This window comes from Sinohyriopsis cumingii, chromosome 6 (assembly GCF_028554795.1).
Source record: "Sinohyriopsis cumingii isolate HCF-2022 chromosome 6, ASM2855479v2, whole genome shotgun sequence".
NCBI classification, from domain to species: domain Eukaryota; kingdom Metazoa; phylum Mollusca; class Bivalvia; order Unionida; family Unionidae; genus Sinohyriopsis; species Sinohyriopsis cumingii.
The window spans coordinates 164,186,373-164,208,846 of record NC_142966.1 but is presented as its reverse complement, the minus strand read 5'-3'; the positions used below and the strand labels follow the sequence as shown (position 1 = coordinate 164,208,846).

At 35.6% G+C, this 22,474-nt stretch overlaps 1 protein-coding gene across 4 annotated transcripts in view; it reads left to right on the top strand.

Moving 5' to 3' along the window:
• The window catches only part of LOC149798453 (uncharacterized), a 51,319-nt gene extending 32,326 nt beyond the window's left edge, over positions 1-18,993 (top strand). For all 4 annotated transcript variants that reach the window (XM_089963645.1, XM_089963644.1, XM_089963647.1 and 1 more), the window contains exons 11-16: positions 10,231-10,371; positions 13,415-13,529; positions 14,176-14,261; positions 14,733-14,890; positions 15,739-15,802; positions 17,779-18,993. In XM_089963645.1, coding sequence (XP_089819771.1) covers positions 10,231-10,371; positions 13,415-13,529; positions 14,176-14,261; positions 14,733-14,890; positions 15,739-15,802; positions 17,779-17,945 — 731 coding nt within the window. In that variant the 3' untranslated portion in view covers positions 17,946-18,993. The remainder of the gene's footprint in view (positions 1-10,230; positions 10,372-13,414; positions 13,530-14,175; positions 14,262-14,732; positions 14,891-15,738; positions 15,803-17,778) is intronic.
• The last annotated feature ends 3,481 nt before the right edge of the window (positions 18,994-22,474 follow it).

Here is a 22,474-nt window from a genome sequence, read left to right as displayed (position 1 = left end):
TATTCACCCGCAATCAGTACAAAGAGTGGCAGAAAATATATATAAAACAGCTTTCTCGAAAAAATATAAACAGAAAATTACATTTCAGTATCAATAACTATCATCACCACATTATTAACTATCATCACCACATTGAATTAATTTTTTTAATTTATGTCACAGTAGGTCCTCCATACACTACTGAATTTTTGATTTAAGGGGAGATTACTTTGTAATATATAGTTTTCTTCGTAGATGGTTGGTTTTTTATGATCGTAATTAGTCAGTTTAACTAATTACATCGTAACTAATTACATCGTAACTAATTACTCGTAGAAGTATTATTTATGGTTTTTAAATATTTTCCCATCATACAACACATGATCCGTAGGAAGCTGTGTGTAAACAGAAACCGTTACTCATTGTAATTGACCTGCAGTTGTGTGTTCACTGAACTTACAATTCTGGAAAGTTCTTTGACTGGTGCATTAATGATACTGTTATTATTGATTTTCGGTCTGCTACAAATACAGAAACTATTATTCAGAAACTGTTATTATTCAGAAACTGTTATAAATACAGAAACTGTTATAAATACAGAAACCGTTATTATTCAGAAACTGTTATAAATACAGAAACCGCTACAAATACAGAAACCGTTATTATTCAGAAACCGCTGTTTAGTGTAAATATTGGTTCCTTAGCTATATATTAACTTCCGAAACATATGTTCGTAACAATGTTTGATAGCTCGATCAGTATGGTATTGGACTGTGGCGCTCGCGGTCCAGGATCGAATCCCCATGGCTGACAATTTGTCGGTGGTGCGCATAATTGCGATTTTTATAATAGTGGGGGGAACCGCAATAACCCCTCCGCTCAGCAAATTCACAAACCACAATATTGACTTGTGGTTGATACATATTTTCGTATCACCCACTGGATTAATTATTGTGGGTGTGATTTTGCTGAGCGTACATGTTTGTACTGTCCTTAGTTAAGTTATATGTTTGTACTTCATTCATAATCTGAGCTCGCTAATACACTCGATAGGGGCTCTTCATTCATTGTATATAACCATTTCATTGTATATATGTATGTCCGATAAACTTGGTAGATTGCGGTGGCAAGCTACGAGTTTAATGAGGACTGTGCCGTCCTTGTGCTGTCCTTAGTTAGTTATATGTTATGTGTATATCCTCTAAACTTGGTAGATTGCGGTGGCAAGCTACGAGTTTATGAGGGTTGTGCTGTCCTCCCTCTTGGGCCTCTAGACCGTTGTTTGGCGGGTTAGGGGCTCTCGTAGAGGGAATATTTGCCTAATGAACTTGGTAGATTGCGGTGGCAAGCTACAAGTTCTTGGCTGTGCTGTCCCTGAAACATCCCGACGAACTCGCTAATACACTCGATAGGGGTTCTGGGATATTTTTTTTATTTTAAAGATTTATATATTATATAATGAACCATGAAAATATCAATGATGTAATTGTCGCTATTAAAAAATTAAAAAAAGATGGAATTAATATATCTGATGAACTTAATCCTGAAAAAATAGTTTCTGACTTTGAGATTTTACAAGAACGTAAAACCATGGGGACACACACACTATCATCTGAATACAGGCTCATGAAACGGATTCAATCGGCAATGTTTCAGTCGCTAGCTACCGTAGAAGATGATCATGTGAAGGAGTTCGTTCCTCTTTCTACCGCCGTAGAAAGAATTAAGTCGTTATTATCCCACGAGTATGAGGCGAAGAAAACGATTAGTACCCGCATAAGACAATTAAGAAAAATAATGTTAGATCGTGAAACGATCCAGAGTAACTTCGTTACTGGTGAAACGATCCAGAGTAACTTCGTTACTGATGAAACGATCCAAGGTAACTTCGTTGCTGATGATAATGAAAATGAAAGTTTTGGTAACTGGGGTCCATGTCAACGCTGACCACGTGTATTGGTAGTCAAAATCAAGAAAGTTCTAACCTTGTCAAATTTGTTCCTAATAAATTTTATTTATTATAAATTTTATTTATTATAAATTTTATTTTTACTGAGGATTTATTTTTTTTTTACTAAAATCAAGAAAAATGCACAAATTACTTGATTCTGACGGGGTAGTTGGTAGTCAAAATCAAAGAAAAATGCACGAATTACTTGATTTCTGATGGGGTAGTTGGTAGTCAAAATCAGGAAAATTGAGCAATTTCGTTAAAAAAAAATAAAAATCTCAGTAAATAAATAAATAAAATTTGTTAGGAACAGTTTGACAAGGTTAGAACTTTCTTGATTTTGACGGGGTAGTTGGTAGTCAAAATCAAGTAATTTGTACAATTTCAGTAAAATTAATAAATATTATTTTTTTTAAGTTGATCGAATTTGATTCTGATCTCTGTTACAAATGTTCTTCTAACTGTTAAGAAATCCTCGTGTGTAAAAACCTCCTCCACATGAAGATCTACGATAAAGTCTTTACGACAAAAGTCCTTACGACAAAAGTCTTAGGACTTTACATACAGATTTATTACAAGCTCTTCTTCACGTATGTCAATCAAGCGATTAAGGTGGTCTGTGAGTTTAAAATTGATTCGAGTTAACATATTATTGTGACACCGCAAATACACGGGATTAGTTGGTTCTTGCACGATTAAATTTCCAGGGGGAACTTGTGGTGTGAACGTGTACAGGATGTATCCTTGTTGAGCTTGATTTGATCTTCCGAGATCTATTTGATAGCTGCCATCGATTACGTCACAAACCAGATTGACCGCGACCGTCGATGTTATATTAACGATCCGCGGGGATACGTGTCTTCCGCCGCCATGTGGATCATTATCATGTCTAAGAACAGTTGGAGGTGTTAGTTTTTTCCACGCATCGAGTATTTTAGGGAAGTTTTCGTTGATAAGATCGTTTAATAATTTTACTAGTTCTCTAGCATCAATCCCCGGTATTACAAATGTTGGTAATTGTTGTTCAGTTATTTTGTAATGATTGAGAAACCATGGTTTAGCTTTATAATTATCAATAATTTCATCACCGTGTCTAACCATGTTCACAATGATAGTTTTATTAACGTGTCTAATATCTGATATGACCTGATTTAGATGTTTTATCGTCTCAATGATTTTTTGTTTTACGTCATCGCTGTAGCTATCAGTAAAGAAATTTCGTAGTTTGTTGATTGATTGTTTAAATTCAAAAATAACAGGATCAGAATATGATTTAATAAATTCTTCATCTACGAGTGGATATACTCTAGCACCTCGACCATCACGTAAATCATATATTATTATACGAATTTTTTCACCATCAGGAGTACTTGTAGAAACGTAAATGTCGTCCTCACTCCATGGAAATTTACCTCTATATTCAGGAACTGTCATAAATTTTGCTTCATCTGTGATAAAATCATCCCGAGTTGGTTCTGGTGGTCCTTCATACACCGGGGGAATTTCAGGCCATCCTAGCACTGATCTGATTGAAGATTGATAAATATCAACGGCATAATCAGGCGAGTTTATTTCAACCGTCGAGGACAACGTCGGCTCATGAACGTTTATTGATATTTTTGATTCCTTTCCCGTTATTGATTTTATTCTACGCGCAAATTCCTCACTGATCTCTTCAATCTGGTAACTGCCAGTTGGTATTCCAACAACAACCCAGTCAGGTGTTCCATCGGATTTGTTCTTGTTAGCAAATACAAGCGAATTATTTGCTGGTGTACCATGAAACGATTTTGATCTGATATTGGGCCAGCTGTAATATACCCGTAATTGAGCTAGTGCTATTTCTTTTACTGGAATTGCAGTAGGAAAATTAACACTAAATTCAGGATTAGTTGAACTTACCGAGATCATCGTTATCTTTGGCGGAGTTGTGTTGGTCACGATCTGCTGGAGTAATTCTGTCATTATTAATACTTGTATCTTTAATACCTTCATCGTATATTTTGGTCATCATTGAAAATTCGAAATCAGATATAATTCCATCACTGAGACTCGCTGATAACAACGAGGATAATTTCGAGTATGCTACCGTCGCTGTATGTAATTTTATTTTGTAATCGGATAACTTTTCGTTCGTACAAGTACATATTTTTTTTGTGATGATACCAAGCACACCTGCAATAGTTGTTGCTGCCGAAATACAAACAGTTACAGCTACTGGTGCCATCGTTGTCAACGCTGATAATATTACACCGGTTCCAGCAACAACAGCGGATACTGAATAAACAATCACATCAACGATAACCAATCGTCGTCGATATTTTTTTACTTTTACTGTATATTGATCGACTTGATCTTTTAGCGCAGCCTGCCATTCACGCGCTTGATTGTATCTGTATTGTGCACCGTCCATATATATTTTTATGCAGTAAACAATTGAGGTGTTTCAGCTACAAATTCCAAACACCACCAGTAAGATGTTGCGGTTAATTCCTTATCAGTTGCTTCCAGCATAAATACTTCTTCGGTTCCGCTATTTAATACAACAGATACAACCCCGGGAAACCTGTCGGTGGAATGACGCCATGGAAACGTTGTAAATATGTAAAATTTTGCAGCACTAAACACAGACAGCCTGTACACGCCAGTGACTGTTGCGGTATATTTGATGGTATTATTTTGTTTTGACCATGTTGCAAATCCCGATGATACCGTGCATACGATGTTTGTGATATGCCCAGGAGTTATTTCAGCTGGAATTTTAATCAGATTGGTTTTATTGATAATCTCAGGAATTCCCGCTACGATGTCTAGTTGTGTTCGTTTGATCGTGTCTAGGTTACTTTTGATATCAGAAAGTTTCATGTCAATGACGGAAGGATTTCCAAAGAACTTATTTATGGCATCATCGGTTTTTTGAAAATTTCTTCGAAGTCTTGTAAACGCGCCCGTGTGAACGTCATACTCGGCCCGTAGCGTGGATAATTTACCGTCTACGGTGCCATAGTTGACATCAACGTATTTTTTTGTTGCTGCGTCTTCGTCAGATGTTGGATCTTTTAAAACTACTATTTTGTTTCCGTTCATGCTGAGTTCACCCATCATTGTGTCACCGGTGTTTCTCACGCGATTAGCAACACTTTTTACAATTTCATCTCTGATGGTTTTAAGTGACATACTTGAATCTCTGATTTTGCCGCTATCAGTAAACACGGGAATATTATCCGTAACTGCACCGAGTACTCGCCGGACTATATCATTCCATCTGATATTGCTGGTTTTTAGTTTACCATATCGATCTTGAAAAATAACAACTTCATCTGGGTCAACTCCAGCAAGGTTCATAATATCAGCGAGGTCATCTTTAGTCGCATACTTTGACAGATCAACGTCGGATTTTATTTTCTTACCAGTAGAAGATCTTCCGTAAATATCAACCATTATAATAAGATCCGTTGTTTAAAATGCTTTACGCGCAACATATCGGTTGCTTGTATAATCGTGCACGACTTTATGTGGCGGCTTGGATGATTTTGATATTGCGTCGAGTACATTAATTACTTCACGGCCGCATATTGGCGGATCTGTTATTGTTTGTGTGGGTAGCGTTGAATACCAAACTTTATAACCGCTAGTTGTTGCGTGGAGTGGTGCGACATACTTGATAAATTCAACAGGTGGAGCTAACCCGTACGAGTCAAAATAAACAATTCCACGCGGATCAATCGCGTATGATACCCAATGAGTACCAGGTCCGGAACGTTCGTCGAGATTAATAATACCTGTTTCTAGTTTGTTTGGTTGTTTCGGTAATTGATCTCGCATAAAAACACCTCTAAAGGCGGATATTTTTAATTTTTTAGCAGCATCAAGTAAATCAAAATTTGATGATGGAACATTTAACGAAATGACCCTGGAAGCCTTAGGCCTCTCCCCCAACGAGATCCCGGTAATCTTAGACCGCGCCCCTTTTTTTTGTACCCCCGCCCTGTTGCTTTCTTTAGTGCCATTTCAGCGGCTGTTCCAACAGCACCTAACGCGGCCGCTTTTGCTACGGCTGGAGCAGCTGCAGCTATTAATGCCGGAATGGCCGCAAGAAGTGGAAATATACCACCTGTTTTAACCATGTCTTTGATGGCGCTCGAGGAGAGATGGAATTGAACTCCAGTTTTTGATTCTAGGGCTTTATTGAAATGTTTAATCTGATTATTTGTCAGCGATAATTTGTTTGGACCACCACCAATCTGATCTCGTTTTAGTGATATTTTAGTTCCGCATTTGTTGGCGGTTTTTGATTGAAGCTTTTTTACCTGACCCGGGGTCAGAGTAACATTAACATGACCATACGACATTTTTATATAAAATATATTTTTCTAAATAACACGATTAAAGATTTTCCACCGGTGCATCAACGACCCTCATTCGACCACTGCCACCTTCAAGTAACATGGCCTTGTCGCTAAGTATGACCGCGATCGCTCTGTAGAAGCCGGGAACAACTGGTGGACCGGGTATATCAGGAGGAGGGTTAGTAACATGGGCTCGAAAGTGTATATCAACAACAGATTGTTTGGATAAATCAAGATGTTCTAATGAAAAATAATAAATCGGATATAGACCTGTAAAATCTAGTTGTGATATTTGCAACCCGGTATCTATATTTTGATCACGTCCCATGAATGACATTAAACGATGATATGCGCGCGCTACATGATTTTGAACAAAATTTAGTTGTATATCCTCGGCTGGTTCTTGATGTCCATTTATCCGTAAAGAAACTTCATTAACTCCAAGGTTGTCAAATATCATATGTGAACGTTGTTGATTATTTATCCGGTTAATATTTTGTAATGCAATAAAAATATGTCGTGGTGCAGAAACACCCTGTTGTGATGCTATATGCCATGTAAATAAACCATTAATATTGCTTTGAGCAGCATCTGTGGTTACTGTTAACCATGATAGCAATGATTTACCGCCTTGATCCATAAAAGATAGTAATTTTTGTTCCTCAGTAATAGATGGAGTCATTACTGGCATCCACAATGAAAGTTTTGATATATTTACTTTACCATCGGCAATACCAGCACCTCGCCAGATTGCATCATTATCATCACCTTTTCTTACGAGCACAATTGTGTGTTTAGCTCCAATGATGACTTTTCTAACATTTCTGCAGAATCCAAAGATGTGAGATAATGGAATTGCACACGAAAAATTTCTATTATCTCCTGACAGCGCTGTTTGGCTTGTTGCAAATCCTAAGTTGAAAGTCGCGCTATCACCTTTTACAATATCAAAATCAGCAGCTGGTCTGGTTGCGTGTTCAAAGTCAACTGGTTGTGGATCAACTGAAGTATCTCGTGTTGCCAGTATTTTAGCATACCTGATATGATCAGCGTTGTCGGTGATATCCTTAGCAAACATCATTGTTGGACCAGCTGATCTTGTAAAGTCGTCAGAATATCTCGCCAGACCAATTATTGTTGTAGCAACGTCGACATCCTTCTGAATTGATTCAATATTTTTTCCATCAATCATGTATGTGGCGCTATCAAACAGTGCCATAATCCCGTTGTTGACAAAACCAACACGTAAATTAGCAGCATATGCCGTATCAGCTACAACATTCGTTACAAGTCTACCTTCTACTTCAATAAACGCCTCAGCGGGCAAGAAATATCTACTTGTATCATGAACCTGTAATTCGATTCTCCCCCGCTGATTTGGTAGTCTTGCGTCATAAGAATAAAATTGATAATCACGTACTGACTCGTACTTAAGGACAGGTGCATCCATATCAAATGCTGGGTCTGATTCGCGCCTGAACATTTTTATTATAGTTACCATTTTTCCAAATGATGATCATCGTCGACGAAGACCACTTCCTGCTATTAAATTTGATGTTATATTTTTTTCTGCTTCTTCAGATATCGCCGCTAGTTTTTGATTTGCAGCCTGATTTATTATTTTACTAACATCTGCAGGCATCACCTCAGTACTTGCCAGTTTCAACGGTGGTTGTTGTTTTCGTCGCAATAATCGTGCTAGTCTTTCTTTGATCGCCGAGAACGCCTTACCAGCAACATTGACAATTGCACCAGGAGCTTTATCACGAACAATATCAATAGCCTTCATCGATAATTGTTTTGCGACGGGTGCTACTTTTGGAGCTATCCTCGTGAATAATCCTCGAATGACATCACCAAGTCCATTTCCGTAAATTGCTTCATAGATTGGTAATCGTGAGTTTACCGCTCTAACCTGTGTGGGTTTACGATGATTATCATGCACAATCATCTTATTTTATTTACCATTTATCTAACAACTAGTCATCAACGAGCTCATCAATAAGTTCTCGGTAAACGCCAATATCCATGATACCACCTTGAAATAGTCGCCGACAAATATCAGCTGCTTCATTGGTTATTTCTGGTGAATTATTTCCAGCTCGTTTTCCTCCTATGAGAACTTCTAACCGTGATACGTCATTGATGATATTATCAGGACATAAACCAGATCCTGTTTTAGGATCATCTTGGGGTGGTGGTTGCGTTACCGGAGTAAGTACTTCAGTGGTGTCCGGGGGTGAACCTTCTCGAAATCCATGTGGTGAATCTGCCGGTGTAAATGTCATTTTCGGTGCAGGAATTTTCTTCAAGAAGGGTGATTTAAGTGACTCTTTAGCCTTTTTAATTTCCGACATCAACCTTTGCTGCGGCGAAGAAGATTGTTGTTGTTCTATTTGTTGCAGAGGTGGAGGAAGCTGATACTGGGAGGACTCTCCTTGTCCTAGTTGTTCCCGTCTCCATCTAAGTCTTTCTACTTCTTCTTTAAGTCTTTTAAATTCTTGACCTCTAGCTTGTTTTCTGTTGTAATATACGCGATATATCCATTTAATGAAATTATCATCATTTGTTTTTTCATGACCGGGTTTTAAAATACTAGATTTATTAGATATACTATTTAATATTGCTTCAGGTAATCTCTCTCTTTCAGTGTTTCTAATTTCCTCAACAACTCCTTCTTTAAATCTTGCAATTAATCTTAAGCTTTCTTCTGCTGTTTTGGGTTCAGATGCAAGTTTTTTTCTCACATCGGCGACTTCAGCACGAAGTTCTTCAATACCTTCAAGTATTTCCTCATCAACAGGTGGAGGCTGAGCTGCGGCTATGTCAGTTGGAAGGTCTCGTAAAATCTTTTTTGTTTGTTTGGTTCTTCTTGCTGTTTTTTCAGCCTGCACTGCAGTTTGTTCTAATACCGGAAAAATACCCTTTTTCCTCTTCTCATCTTCCTCCGCAATATCTCCCCATATAGTTTTTTCAACAGCCGCTGTAGCTTTCTTAGTAGCTGCAGTGACGGGTTTAAATAGTTTTTTAGTGTCTTCTTCGTACTCAACTTTTGATTCTTGCTGCGCTTGCAGATTTTTTCTAAATGAGTCTCTGACAGGAAGAAATTTTTTAATTGTTTCTAATCGTTCTCGAGCTGTTCTTGCAGTATGAGATTCTGGATGTACCATTTTTATTATAACATAATAATTTAATTAATATCAGCAGAAGAGGAGCAGCAGAGAGGGTACCTACCAACGTTGGTCGTCAAAAAAATAAACAAGAAATAAATAAACACGTAGAGTACTTTATTTTTTCAGATACTATTTCGAACTGAGGTTTTATTAGCACAATCGGTCATTGCAAAAATAAACATCTCAAGGAAAGTTCATTTGTAAAATCTGGACCTTTCTACGAGATGATTTATTTGTTTGTTTTATTTATTTTGTCGGAATTCTATGGTCTGTTCACCCTCTCTGCTGCTACTATTAATCTGTCTACATGAATACTTGACGGGACTACGAACCAGCATTATATATGCTCTCATATCTCCTTCTAAACTTGCAGTCATAACGAAATGATTTTAAATACTGCTAAAGTTGTGTCAGCATAGCATATTATAAACAAATGTGCAGCTAATTTAAAAACTATTAAACTATCTTAGATTGCATTAAAGACGTAAGTAATAATCTCACAACAGTTATGACCAATAAGTAATGTTGTAGATTCCTCACATATATGCATATTTTTTCAAATATTTCACAACCTTTTCATCATTTTGTTTATTCAACAAAATATGCATCCAGTCTGTAAGACCTTTGAATCTCGACTATGAAGGGTCGCTTTGTGGTTATCTCTAACAGTTTCAAATATTCGTTTTCCATTATGCAATCAAACCAATAAGTGAATCTAAATGTGTGTCACGAGAATCTGTATCACTCACTATTCCTTTAAATGAATGATGCTTTTCAGTGTGCAATTCAACACATTACGGCCCAAATTGTGTACATGAGTGTGGAAGATGTATAAATGGAACCTGTGATCGAATTACGGGTGACTGTTCTGAGGCTTCTGGTTGTCAGTCCGGCTGGCATGGATCCAGATGTAATTTAGGTATGCAGTAAAATTCAATGATATTGAATCTCCCTTCCCTGAGTGCTGTCGAAAGAAATTGTGCTCCCCAGCTCAGAAAATAGTTATGAGGTACCTCCAAAAAAATTGTTTGATATGATTGTCCCGCCCCCACTGGGCCTGCCTCCCACTACACACACACACACACACACACAGACACACACACACTTGCACTTGTGGGTAAACACCTGTCAATGGGTGATTAATGATATATTGATCATAACAGGTGGAAACTAGGGAAACAAGCGTCAAATGGGTTTTAAGCTCAATACATGTGGCACGTTGCATCTGCACTCTAAGAATTGAGATATTCATAACACGATATGCAATGCTGTAAGCTCAGGGTAATTACATGAAATTACGATAAGTATGGAACCGCATTGTACATTTTCGGTGAAACGGTAATGTTTACATATGAAACACGCTTCACATACAGGTATTCAGACTGTATGTTGTTTTATAAAAATAATTTGGGCCAAAACTTTTGCGAAGATACTAAAATACTATTATGCACTCTAAGGCAATTAATGGGGATTTTTTGTGAAACAGGGAACACTAATATTTTATTTAATGCATTTTGTAAGTTTCAATTCACGATATAATGTCACTTCATGGCCTATTTAAAGCAAAATATCAGTGACAATACATGTTAAATAATACTTACATATTATTTACTAATTCTGCAATTCTCGGAATGTTAAACACACTTCATGAACAAATACCCATTAAGATCAACACTGATCGTTAAATATTGAAACCAGTCGATTATTTCCATATTAATAAATTATAGGTATATTATACGGCAGGTATGAATACATGTATAATGTAATAAAGGAATAGAAAACGCCTCATTTAAGCTCCACAATTTAAAACATATTGGAATTCGCGCTTAATAAAATGGAACCTTTTGAAAATTATGGATTCTGATGGATTGTGCTAATGAAGTTTGCTCATCTTCGTTGCGATAACTGGTTAGCATGAGAAATAGATTGAGATATACTTGCCAGGAATAAAGCATAACGGTGTATAATTGAAGATACTGGTATTTTTCTTTATAATGATATTACTATATCAATCTTAATTAACTTTTGGTGTGGAGAACGAGGTATATTACTTGTAGTGAAAATAAAATATGTATAGATTTCAAACAACATCAACTATAAGATCAACATAATTGACTTTGACTTTAAAATCTACACCGGATGGTCCGATGTTAAAATAAGAAGGATAATACGACTTCCAGAAATTTCATAAATCAATACCATGCATATTTTATCTGTTTTATAAATGCAGTTTGTTAACTATATATTCTTCTACAACACTGTCTATCATCCGTACAATTCCGAAGTAAGAATTGTATATTCTTGAGCTAAAATTCGAACTCATTTGATTAGCAAAATCATTATAAACCCTGAATTAACTGAGTATTTCTTCTGTGTGATTCAATCTCGATGTCTTCCACATCTACAAATATCACATTTATTAATATTTGAATCTTGTACATTTTGAAAATTGCCTCTGGAACAGGAGATGGCCGACTAATATTTACAGATCAGTCACTAATCTAAATTCTGTTCGTGTGAGTTCGAATCTCAGCCGGACCAATGTGGGCATGTGAGAAAGCTTTTTATTAGCTTCCCGTGGGTCGGTCGTACTTTCCTGGAACTTCTCTGATTCTTTCCCCACCAAATATACTGTCCGCCGTGAATCGCCTAACGCATGTTGTAAAATTATATTAAACGTCACAAAACAAAACCGACCAATTAAATTATTTTTATAGAGTTTAAAAAAGAAATATAGAGACTTCTTGGGGAATTAATTTTCATATTTTTCCATCTTATATTTTCACATGTGAAAAATATATTATATTTTCACGCGCATAAGATTTCCCATCGTTCCATGCAACGCTTGGTTGTGTGTGCCTACAAAGGTTGAGCCTGCAAAAGCAAAAAGAGCACATTGTGAGCTAGGACAATTAAATAAGAACTGCCTTACATTTCAGACATGGAGATTAATCTTTGATATTGAAATTTGAAGCTGTTTCCCTTTACTTCCCCGACGACAACGACACAAATCCATTGTTATGCATTGCTGAACCACCCTATCATTGTTTGCAAACATGGACAAATAGTTTACAAAATGTCAAACTTGTAATTTACTGTGACTGAATACGTCAATCTCATCCGACCACTTTCTTGCGTCACGTATATTGCTATGATCAGGCTGTGAAAATGAGGTGAATTTACGAAATGTGTGTGTGTGTGTGTGTTGTGCCGAAGAGTGAGTTTAATGATCTAAACTTCGTTTTTGGAGCACATAATAAAAGGTAAAAGCTTAGTTTCTTTTCCTACGTTAATGCAGGATATGTTTCATTTTGTGGTACTCGTTTCATCACTTACAAAATATGGTTTGGGTCCACATAATGAGATATATCCGTTATTAATGTTTTGTACATTGTCAAATATATGTTAGCAACGACAAATAGATATGTATAGCTGATCATTTTTTGTCTAATAGTAATTGCCAGTGTACACTCTCCAAATCAGTGTTGTATATACGTATTACAAATGTATACATTACAAATCATTTCATATCCACTCGGCAATTACACCAAATTTATTTTTGCTATATTCGTTCTAACAAGTGCTTTAAAAGTTATTAAATTCCTTGACTGGTTATCCACTTGACATTAACCGAATTATGACCGATTATTCACGTATTCACTAGATGAAAAATATCCGTTATACACTCGTTTGAAGCAAATATCCTGTATATCTTGACATTCAAACTATTGTTTTCGACCCTTATCTTTCACCATGACTAAGTACAATCCTTGGATGACGTAACGCTTGATATGTAAATGTGTTAAGTATATTATGTCTCTGACACGACTGTAGAGCGCTAAATTAAGCCTCTATGTTTACGTTTTATTTTACATTACGTCTCATTGGTGCTTATGCCAAAATGACATAATGTTCAAGCATCTCGAAAACTCCATTTTGTCGGTTATTTTGTTCTGTTGTAGATATATCCGGGATACAGAAACCTGTAAATCGTGGTGTCATTGCCGGAGCTGCAGGTGCTGTGGTTGGGGTGATCTGTATTGTCGTGATCCTTATTGTTGTGGTGAAATATAGAAGGTTAGGAGTACCACTTGTCTGATATATAGAGTTTTTGGAATGTCTGTGCAATATAAAGTAAAAGGAAGAAAATTACTCTGTAGTTTTGTAGGAAATTACTTTTAAACAACATGCGAATCGCTTAATTAGGTTTGAAGGATGCAAGAATTCGATTATCATGTGATGGCAGTAAATTTTTACGCTTACATTTTTCCAATCCTATCCAGCATAGCGCAGTTGGCCTCCGAATTATGCACTGCAAAACTAAAATTTATCAAATTGCAGAACGTATTATTTTGCTTAATCACAGATCAAACTGCCGTTGTAAATAATTTTATGCTTAAACATTGTTTTTTTTTTTCCATATTGCCCATGCTTCCAATATTTCGATAACATCTATGACATCTGTATCTGTTCTCTGAACCTGGCTTTTGGGCGAGTTTGGACGAGAGCTATGTCAGTTTAGGCACATTTAATCCATATCGAAACGAAGCAAAAAAATAAAATGTGCTGCATAGTAAGTATGAAAGAACATCGTTTAGCTGATTTGTATTGGAGTTTAGTCTTTCAAATTTAATTTGAATGAAATAAATAATGAATAATGATGAAAGTTTGCCTGAATTGTACTATTATTTAAATATCCCTGTATCCATTTTCTTTATGGTAGAAAAAGAAATACAACTAAGAAAGAGACAGACACGAGCCAGCAGGAAAGTATTTATGATTGCATTAATTCAGCAACTGGTAGCGCAGGTAATAACTTTCGTTTAATGTCGTAGTCAATTTCATCTTTGTACCGTTTTAATTCTATAATTTAAAGAGTGATTTATTGGCTCGGTATAATATGGTATGCTTTATCAAATTATTCAAGTTTGTGACAATTACAATTCAGCATAACTATGTTTAATTTTAGGCACTAATGAACAATAATCCAACAAGGTCTATAAAACCGTTATATAGCGCTATTTTTCCTTAATTTGTTAAACTTCTTTATTTTGATCTATACATGATAGTAGGTAATGGCTGGGATTCCTTGTGGGTGTCGTAAAAATTGACGTAATCTACTATACTAATAGCTGAAAGGTTTTCCTACCTTTATATTACTTTAAACCAATTTAATTAGGAATATGAGCACACGTGAAATGCATGTAATAAATTGGTTTTTAACGAATACATGCAGGTTGTTATTCTCCTTTACGAATCTACTTCTATCATGTCTTTCAGACACACCTGTCCAACAAACTGCTGAGACCAAGTTAGATAAATTAAAGACATATTATAACATCGAGGAATTGAGGGCTGAAATCAGCAAATCGATGGAGAAAACAAACAGGAATAGTTTGAATACAGAATCTGATAATAGTTTAAATACATATTATGAGGTATTGCATTCAAAATTTACATTGTATATAATATTTTATTTACATGTTGCTATTCTTACAGCATTATTTGCTTCTGGTATTCTCCCCCGTTATCATAAGCATGACAGTTAGAAATGTGTTTGTAGGAGAACATGTTATATCATCAACATATTTTCTGTATTGTCATCATCCTTTTCCATAGAGATTAATAGGTTTAAAGAATTGCGTGCGTATTATCGAGTTAGTTGGATTTGCAACTTTGATTAGCTCTTGAAAGTTTCCTTTCAACCAAAAGTGACTTCAGTTTATCCGACTGTCGAAGTCTGATAATAGCAGTGATGTGAGAGTTATATAACATCTGCTAATTTTTAATATAATCGTGGCAAGGACCACCAAGTCGAAGGTAAATAGTATTTATTTTATCAAATTAATTATACAAAATGCTAAGTTTATTATCTATGCTTTTGGATTTAAACAGCAAAAGTATTGATATTTTCAGAATAAAAGCTGAAAATGGACAAGTTGTTTAAACATATGGTTTATTTCAGTATAAGATATAATTCATTAACCATTCCTTTACTATAGAAAAATAAATACATTTGAGCGTTTATCTCTGACTTGATGAAATTAGGGCTTGCCTCAGATTTACTACTGTCTTATCATGTAAATACTGATATAAAAAGTTGATTGTTCGAAGTTGAATCCAATTTTAATCAAATACCATCACATGCTATCGCTACATTGCTGGCTTAAGTTTAGATGCAGACATGGGTTTGGGTGTTGAAATTTGGGGCTTGCACATCGAAATGACGAACAATAATTTATATATTGAGACACGATTAAGAGCTCTTATTGTGATTTTTCTCCAGAAACTGGGAGATAGGACGATAGCAGAGGAATCTTCTTACTCTACGATACAATACAGTCACGTGGGTAAGATACAATTTAGAAATGTATGATTTTTAAATTGCACACGCCATGAATAGATTAAGTGAATTTCCAAATATTTTGTATAAGTTTACAGTTTTAGTCCATAACACGTACTTTCTTCTCCTTTCGACCGCTCCGGTGGCCTAGTGGTTAGAGCGTCCGCCTCGGATGCGGGAGGTCGTGGGTTCGATCCCCGGTCGAGCCATACCAAAGACTTACAAAAACGGTACTAACAGCTGCCTCGCTTGGCGCTCAGCATTAAGAGATTAGTATTAGGACTGGTCGGCCGGATGTCAAGATAATGTGACTGGGTGGGACATCATGCTACATGTCTGCGGCATTATGCCCCAGTGCTAGACATCACTATACACTTCCACAATGCAGACATCGTAGCGGTATGACTGAAAAATTGTTAAAGCTACGTTAAAAATCCAAATCACATCACACTTCTTCCTTTCTACACATGACTAGCTCAAAGGTGCATTACATTAAGTGTGATTCTTAAAATGGAGTATCTGACGTTCAAACTTGTGTCCACTGTATTAATCCTAATTTAGTTACATGCAGGTGTATGAATCGACATTGGGCTATATAATCATATTCATGTCGAAGCTGAATTATCATGACACCGTGCCATATTTGCTCTATCCAGGTGACCCTAAACAACTTGAATTAATTTCCTGTCTCTCTGCTAGTGACGACACATACGCAAACCGAGAGGTGACAAATGTGATATACACGTTTCTAGACGTATCGACATTCCACATATATGTATATTAAAGAAATAAATATTGATAAGGGATATTATATTTTATAATTGGTTGATTGGTTTGTTTTCATACACAGTCGGGAGGAAACGAATCTGTTTTCTTACAGCAAGATTCAGTAAATGTTTGCAGCATAAACTAAATAAAAACGAAGGTTTAAAAAGATAGAAATAGTGTTTATTAGTTGATAGTTTCGGCAAGAACGCATGCAACAATGAAATGTTCGATCGTATTTCAGCAGATTGATCAATGCAGTTTTGATGTCGATATCACGAAATGTATGTCATAAAAATATCTGATTTAGCGTAAAGATAACATGTTCCCACTACAAGAAAACATGAACAATAATTTAATCTCTCGCCTATATGGCATATATGTGCAGTACTGAATTCCTTTTTATATTTGTGAAGGCGGAGTTTTGGGCATTTTCATAAAGGAATTTATATTTACTATGACCTATTCAGAATAAAACTGATCGTATGCATTTCTTACATGGCTGTGAATGAAGCATGTTGTAAGTTAATCAAGTGCAACATACTTTTGTTTGATACATGCATGCCACAGAGTCAGAAATATGTGCATCTGATCACCAGGCCTTGAATGAGTAGGTCATTGTGACCTTAATAATTACTCGCTTGCACCTGCTCAACATTGCCTATTATTTTGTAGCGAAACAAGAAATTAAACATAGCAGAACCAGTAATCATTTTGGAAAGCTAATGGTTGTTTTACATAGTTAATATTCCTTGTCCTTCGACCTTCACTGCACGTGATCAACGCAATTTAACTTAAAACATGTTGGTCATTATGAATTACATTAGATAAAATCTGTGGATCAAATATTACCATTCTTGCACATCTTTGTGATACTAAAAGGCCAGATATTAGATAATTTAAGAAAACAAATCCAGCAATTGAACGTATAATATGGTTGATTCCCTATTTTTTCATATTAAGAGATTTGATATGATTTAAATCCATGTCTTTCGTGGCTATAAATTTTTGAAGCACTGCAAAATGACATTTTCGTCGATATACCTAAATTCGTACATTTAACAGAGCGTTCTGCTCTCTTTGTAAATAAAGCATGTTATGTTATATATGTGAATTCGTGTTTTATAGAAACCACTTAATCCACAAAAATATTTAACTATAAATTAAATTGAATTAAAATCATTAGCAATTACAATTTATTTTATTTCTGTTATGCAGATAACTATGGAAGGAACACTTCTTATAATACAAATGATTATGATGGACAGAAAACTTCGCTTGATATGGAGTTGAAAATAACAGAAGAAAAGAAAGGGGATTTACTCCAAAGAAAGGAGAAACATCTTCGTCACAAATTCAAAATATCTCGAGTAAATGAGAAATGAAGGTCTTTTGATCTCTCCAAAATCGTACCTAAATAAAATCACACAATGATTTGAATCTATATTAACGTGTCTGATATCACAGCATATGTCTGCAAACGTTTCCTTCGAGGACAGAAGACATGCATTATTACTACCAATACTGCAAGAATAACAACACCAACGCAATAATGCATTGCAAGATTTTGTTATCTGCGATTCTTTAATTTCTTATGAAAGGCCTTCCTTTTCTTACTGAACCTACTACTTACTCGGATTATACAAGACTTAATGCAAATAAGGAATACATAACTACTTCCACCTGTAGGTTTTCAGGCTGGTCAGCTGTAGCAGTATACGTTTGGTGCTTTGCTTAAGAGAATAGCGACATGTATTCAGAGCGGGATTCGGGCCTGCATATAAGTTATACATTACTTTAAAAATATTAATGTTTTTATATGTGTATATGCATAGAAACGGTACTCTCCTTTAATCGTGTAAGCAAAAGCATAGAAGTGTGGAAATTTGATAAAGTATTTTGATTGTCGGAAATTTCAAACGTTTTATGTCAAGTCCTCGTATTTTAATTTGGACAAAAATGGTAATGATGTTTTATGTTGGTTTGATTCTTGTGTGTTACTGACATAAATCTATGTTTGTGTATTTGGATAATAAAGTTATCCAAACGTTTTGTAATCCATAAAAGCTTATGTGGTAATGATATATCATAACATTGACACATTAAGATAATTTTGATGGTACAGATGAATATGTAACGAAAACGTAAGAGACTGTATTGAAAATTTTGATCTTTACGCTACAATGATTAAATTCATCATGAATAATAGAAACTACGGTTACAACGTGAATTACGTAGTCTATATGTATGTGGTTCCATACCGACACGCATATTACATGAGCTCTACGAATAACTTATAAATTATTTTATATGCGACGACAAATATAGGGTATGATACTGAATTATGACCATGTATTCATCCAATTAATGCAGTGTCGGATGTGGTACAAAGGAACTGTGAATTTCTTAAGATCAATAAATAACAAAACAGCATGATAACCCAATGGCGTTTCTTTATCACATTTATAAAAAAACAGGAGACTTACACTTCAACGGATATCCTCAATACAGGTTATACTTGGGATTTACTGTTTTGCACCTTTACAAGGTTACCACAGTAGAAGAATTGAAGATGGCTTGATTCTACCAAAAACCTTAGGTTTGATGATGATGCAACTCTTCAAAAATGTTGTTCTAAATAGTATGTTCATTCAACGTACAGCACAGTCATTTAAGAGTTTTTCATGGAGTGCATGAACTAACAGTTATATTTGTCACATCTGCCACAAATAATTTACTCTTGCTTCCCACTTCACATCCCTCCAGGAAGAATCATCTAAAACTGTTTGCATATATGTTCCACGTTTTTTTATGAACCACTACTGATTGAGCTGTATATATAAAGTACCTGGGTTGACCGGGTTGCCTTGACTATGATAGTCGTTTTGGTATGCGCGGTTACAAAGTGCCCAGCTCCAGAGAAAGAAACTGAGGTAGTTTGACCATGGCATCATATGTCTGTGTGTTGATAGCTTAAAATGTTTTGCCTATGACTCAGTAATATCTTACTTCGTGTGCAAATAATGACTAATAATCATTTAACACAGACCCCAGTCTCAAGACGTCTGTAATCTGCTATGGTACATTCCTTCAAAGCTGATGATTGGTGTGTTCCTATGTTCAGTCATAAATGGGTGAGGAGTCATAAAATTCGGTAGAAACGATGTGTGAATTTTTTTTGTTGGAATCATTTTACTGCATTACGACATATGGTATATCGACCAGGAGGAGTCTCCAACACATAGTCAAAAGAGTTTAGGTCCATACTACAATTATTGCAGCCACGCATTCTATAATATAAATTTAATGATATTACAGCTCCAGTGGAAACAAAGCAAGCCATATTAGGTAAGGTTTAATAAGAGCAGTATTCCAACTCTTGCAACGGATTCTAATGAAAACACAATGCAATCAATAATTAGAGATAACAACCTTTTATGGGGCTTACCCTTTCCCCATAACATTTAAACACATCCAAACATTCAAAGGATATAAAGCCAACGAAATTATTTACTTCTTTTAACTTTACAGAACAAAAATGCGGAATGATGATGGGCCGCAATTCTCGCATTCTGTATAATATAGAGGTGTTGAAAACGCTATAAATACATTATTGCAGAATCTTTAATCCCCCAAGAAAGTATGTATGTGAAATCGAATCAAACGTAGAATGAAATAAACATTCGATGGATCAGATGAATTAAAACTCATCATTTAAAAGACAACAAGAAAAAAACGAGAAAACAACAACGGAATATTTAATTTGCATGCAACTGATGAAATTTCAATATTTATCTTTGCCAGGAATAATAATCCTGTAGTCTATGCGTTGGCTTTCTTGATCGCTGATTCATAGAGTTTCAGTTCACACGATGTCATCAGTTAATTTACCGCTGAATCTGTTGTCTAGAAACTTTACCCTCTACACCACGCTCTGGAGGAATTCATCATCTTGCTGTGTATTGTGTGCCACTTTACTAAGTTTGTATGCCATCCCGCCATGACCCTGAGCTAGTCTTTCCCACCTGCACTCTGCGTCTTCATCGTCACCTAACTATCCTCGGTTGCCATCAATCCTTTCTCGGCATTCATTGGTTACCCAGAAGAACCGGCATCGCAATACAGTAACCACTGATGCACCATTAACGTCATTAGCCGAGACCATGCAAAATTTGATGTTTCAATTCGTATCCTTTAATAAACCTTCCTGACGTTGGGGCGGCAACTTTGATCAGTCACTACTCGTTGATGTTTGACAGCCAGCTTTTGTTATCACGCTTCATCTACTACGAGCTGGAAGCTCTTTCTTCAGTTTTGCCTAGTGCGTGAACTGCAATTTTGCATTTTCTCATCGCTACCCCAGGAGCAGTGAACATCGTTCAGACTGATTGAGCAGGAAACCCCGTAATTCCCGTCAATTAAATAAATATTTCCTGTTGTAAGTCTTGATGAGTAATAATGTTGGATAGATCACGATATCATAGACGAAAAGAAACTCTGCTTTCCATGATATTTGGTACAATGATGTTTAAGAATGTATAGCATAGTATTCAATAGTTTATTAGTGAAATAGTGAAATGTTATATATAATTTTTATTATGAAATTTAAACAAAGTAAATATACTTTTTATATTCGCCTGCATATGCTTTAATATAATGAATGATTTTAACCTTGAACTAATGCGAATTGAAAACATTCACGTTCTTAATCAGTGTTAAGACCTTCATTCACTTCATATCTGTTCGATAAAGCCTTGGGAAGACAAATGGGTATAGTGGACATCGATCGATCTGCCATTGTTTCAAAGTCACATTGTATTCTAAATTTCACTTGATATGTTGATTTCGGTATAGATGCTACACTAGAGCAAACCATACCCCGTTAAATCATGTCTGCTCTAATTATTGTACGTCAAGAATAAATTGTTGTCAATTAATCTCAATTTATCATTGCTCCTTTAAGAAACGGACATGTTTTTTAAATAATGAGTCAATAACACATCCATTCATCTTTACATTAAGCAATATAAAAACATAATGACATAATCGTAGCGTAAGGTACTAAACTAATTTCAACTTAAGTTTTTTATTCAAGCTGAATAATACGTAGATTATGCCTTGCAGAATGAAATATTGAATTCAGATATATAACAATATATTGTAGTATTTTATCCGATAATTTTATCGTAGGCATTTATATTGCTATATTGCAATCTTTGCTGGATCATGCTAAATTATCTAACAACGATAAAATCTAAAGCAAAATTACAAGCGACATCAAAACTAATACCAGTCAAAACTGTACTAAACAAATTTCCATGCTTTACGTACGCATCAGAATGGTTGTAAAATCTTAAAGGTTTCTGTTCTCTGAAGTAGAATATTCATGAGCAGATGACTATTGAGAAAAGACATTTAAATTATCTAAATATGCTTTCATTCAAGCAGCATAATGTCTGCGCAATGTTTCAATTCATCTATTCAATTTTCGTCTGCAATTCGTTTTTGACATAATTGTGTTAAATATATATCCACTTGCACATTGAAGACGCAGACGTGTAGCATGATGTCCCACTCAGTCACATTATTCTGAAACCAGTCCGACCAGTGCTAACACTAACCTCCTAATGCTGAGCGTCTAGTAATGCAGCTGTTAGTACCATTTTTTGTCTTTGGGTTGACTCGGTGGGGTTCGAACCCACGACCTCCCGCTTCTGAGGCGGACGCTCTAACCAATAGGCCACCGGAGTGTCTGGTGATTATTTTAAATGATATCGAATCATTTTGCCGCACAGATATCTTGTAACCACCACATTGGTTATCTAACTATAATCCAAATTAAAAACTAAACAAAATAAACATTCTTGTTAGTAACCTTTTTACCGTTTAGGTTAGTCATGCTATTGGTAACTTG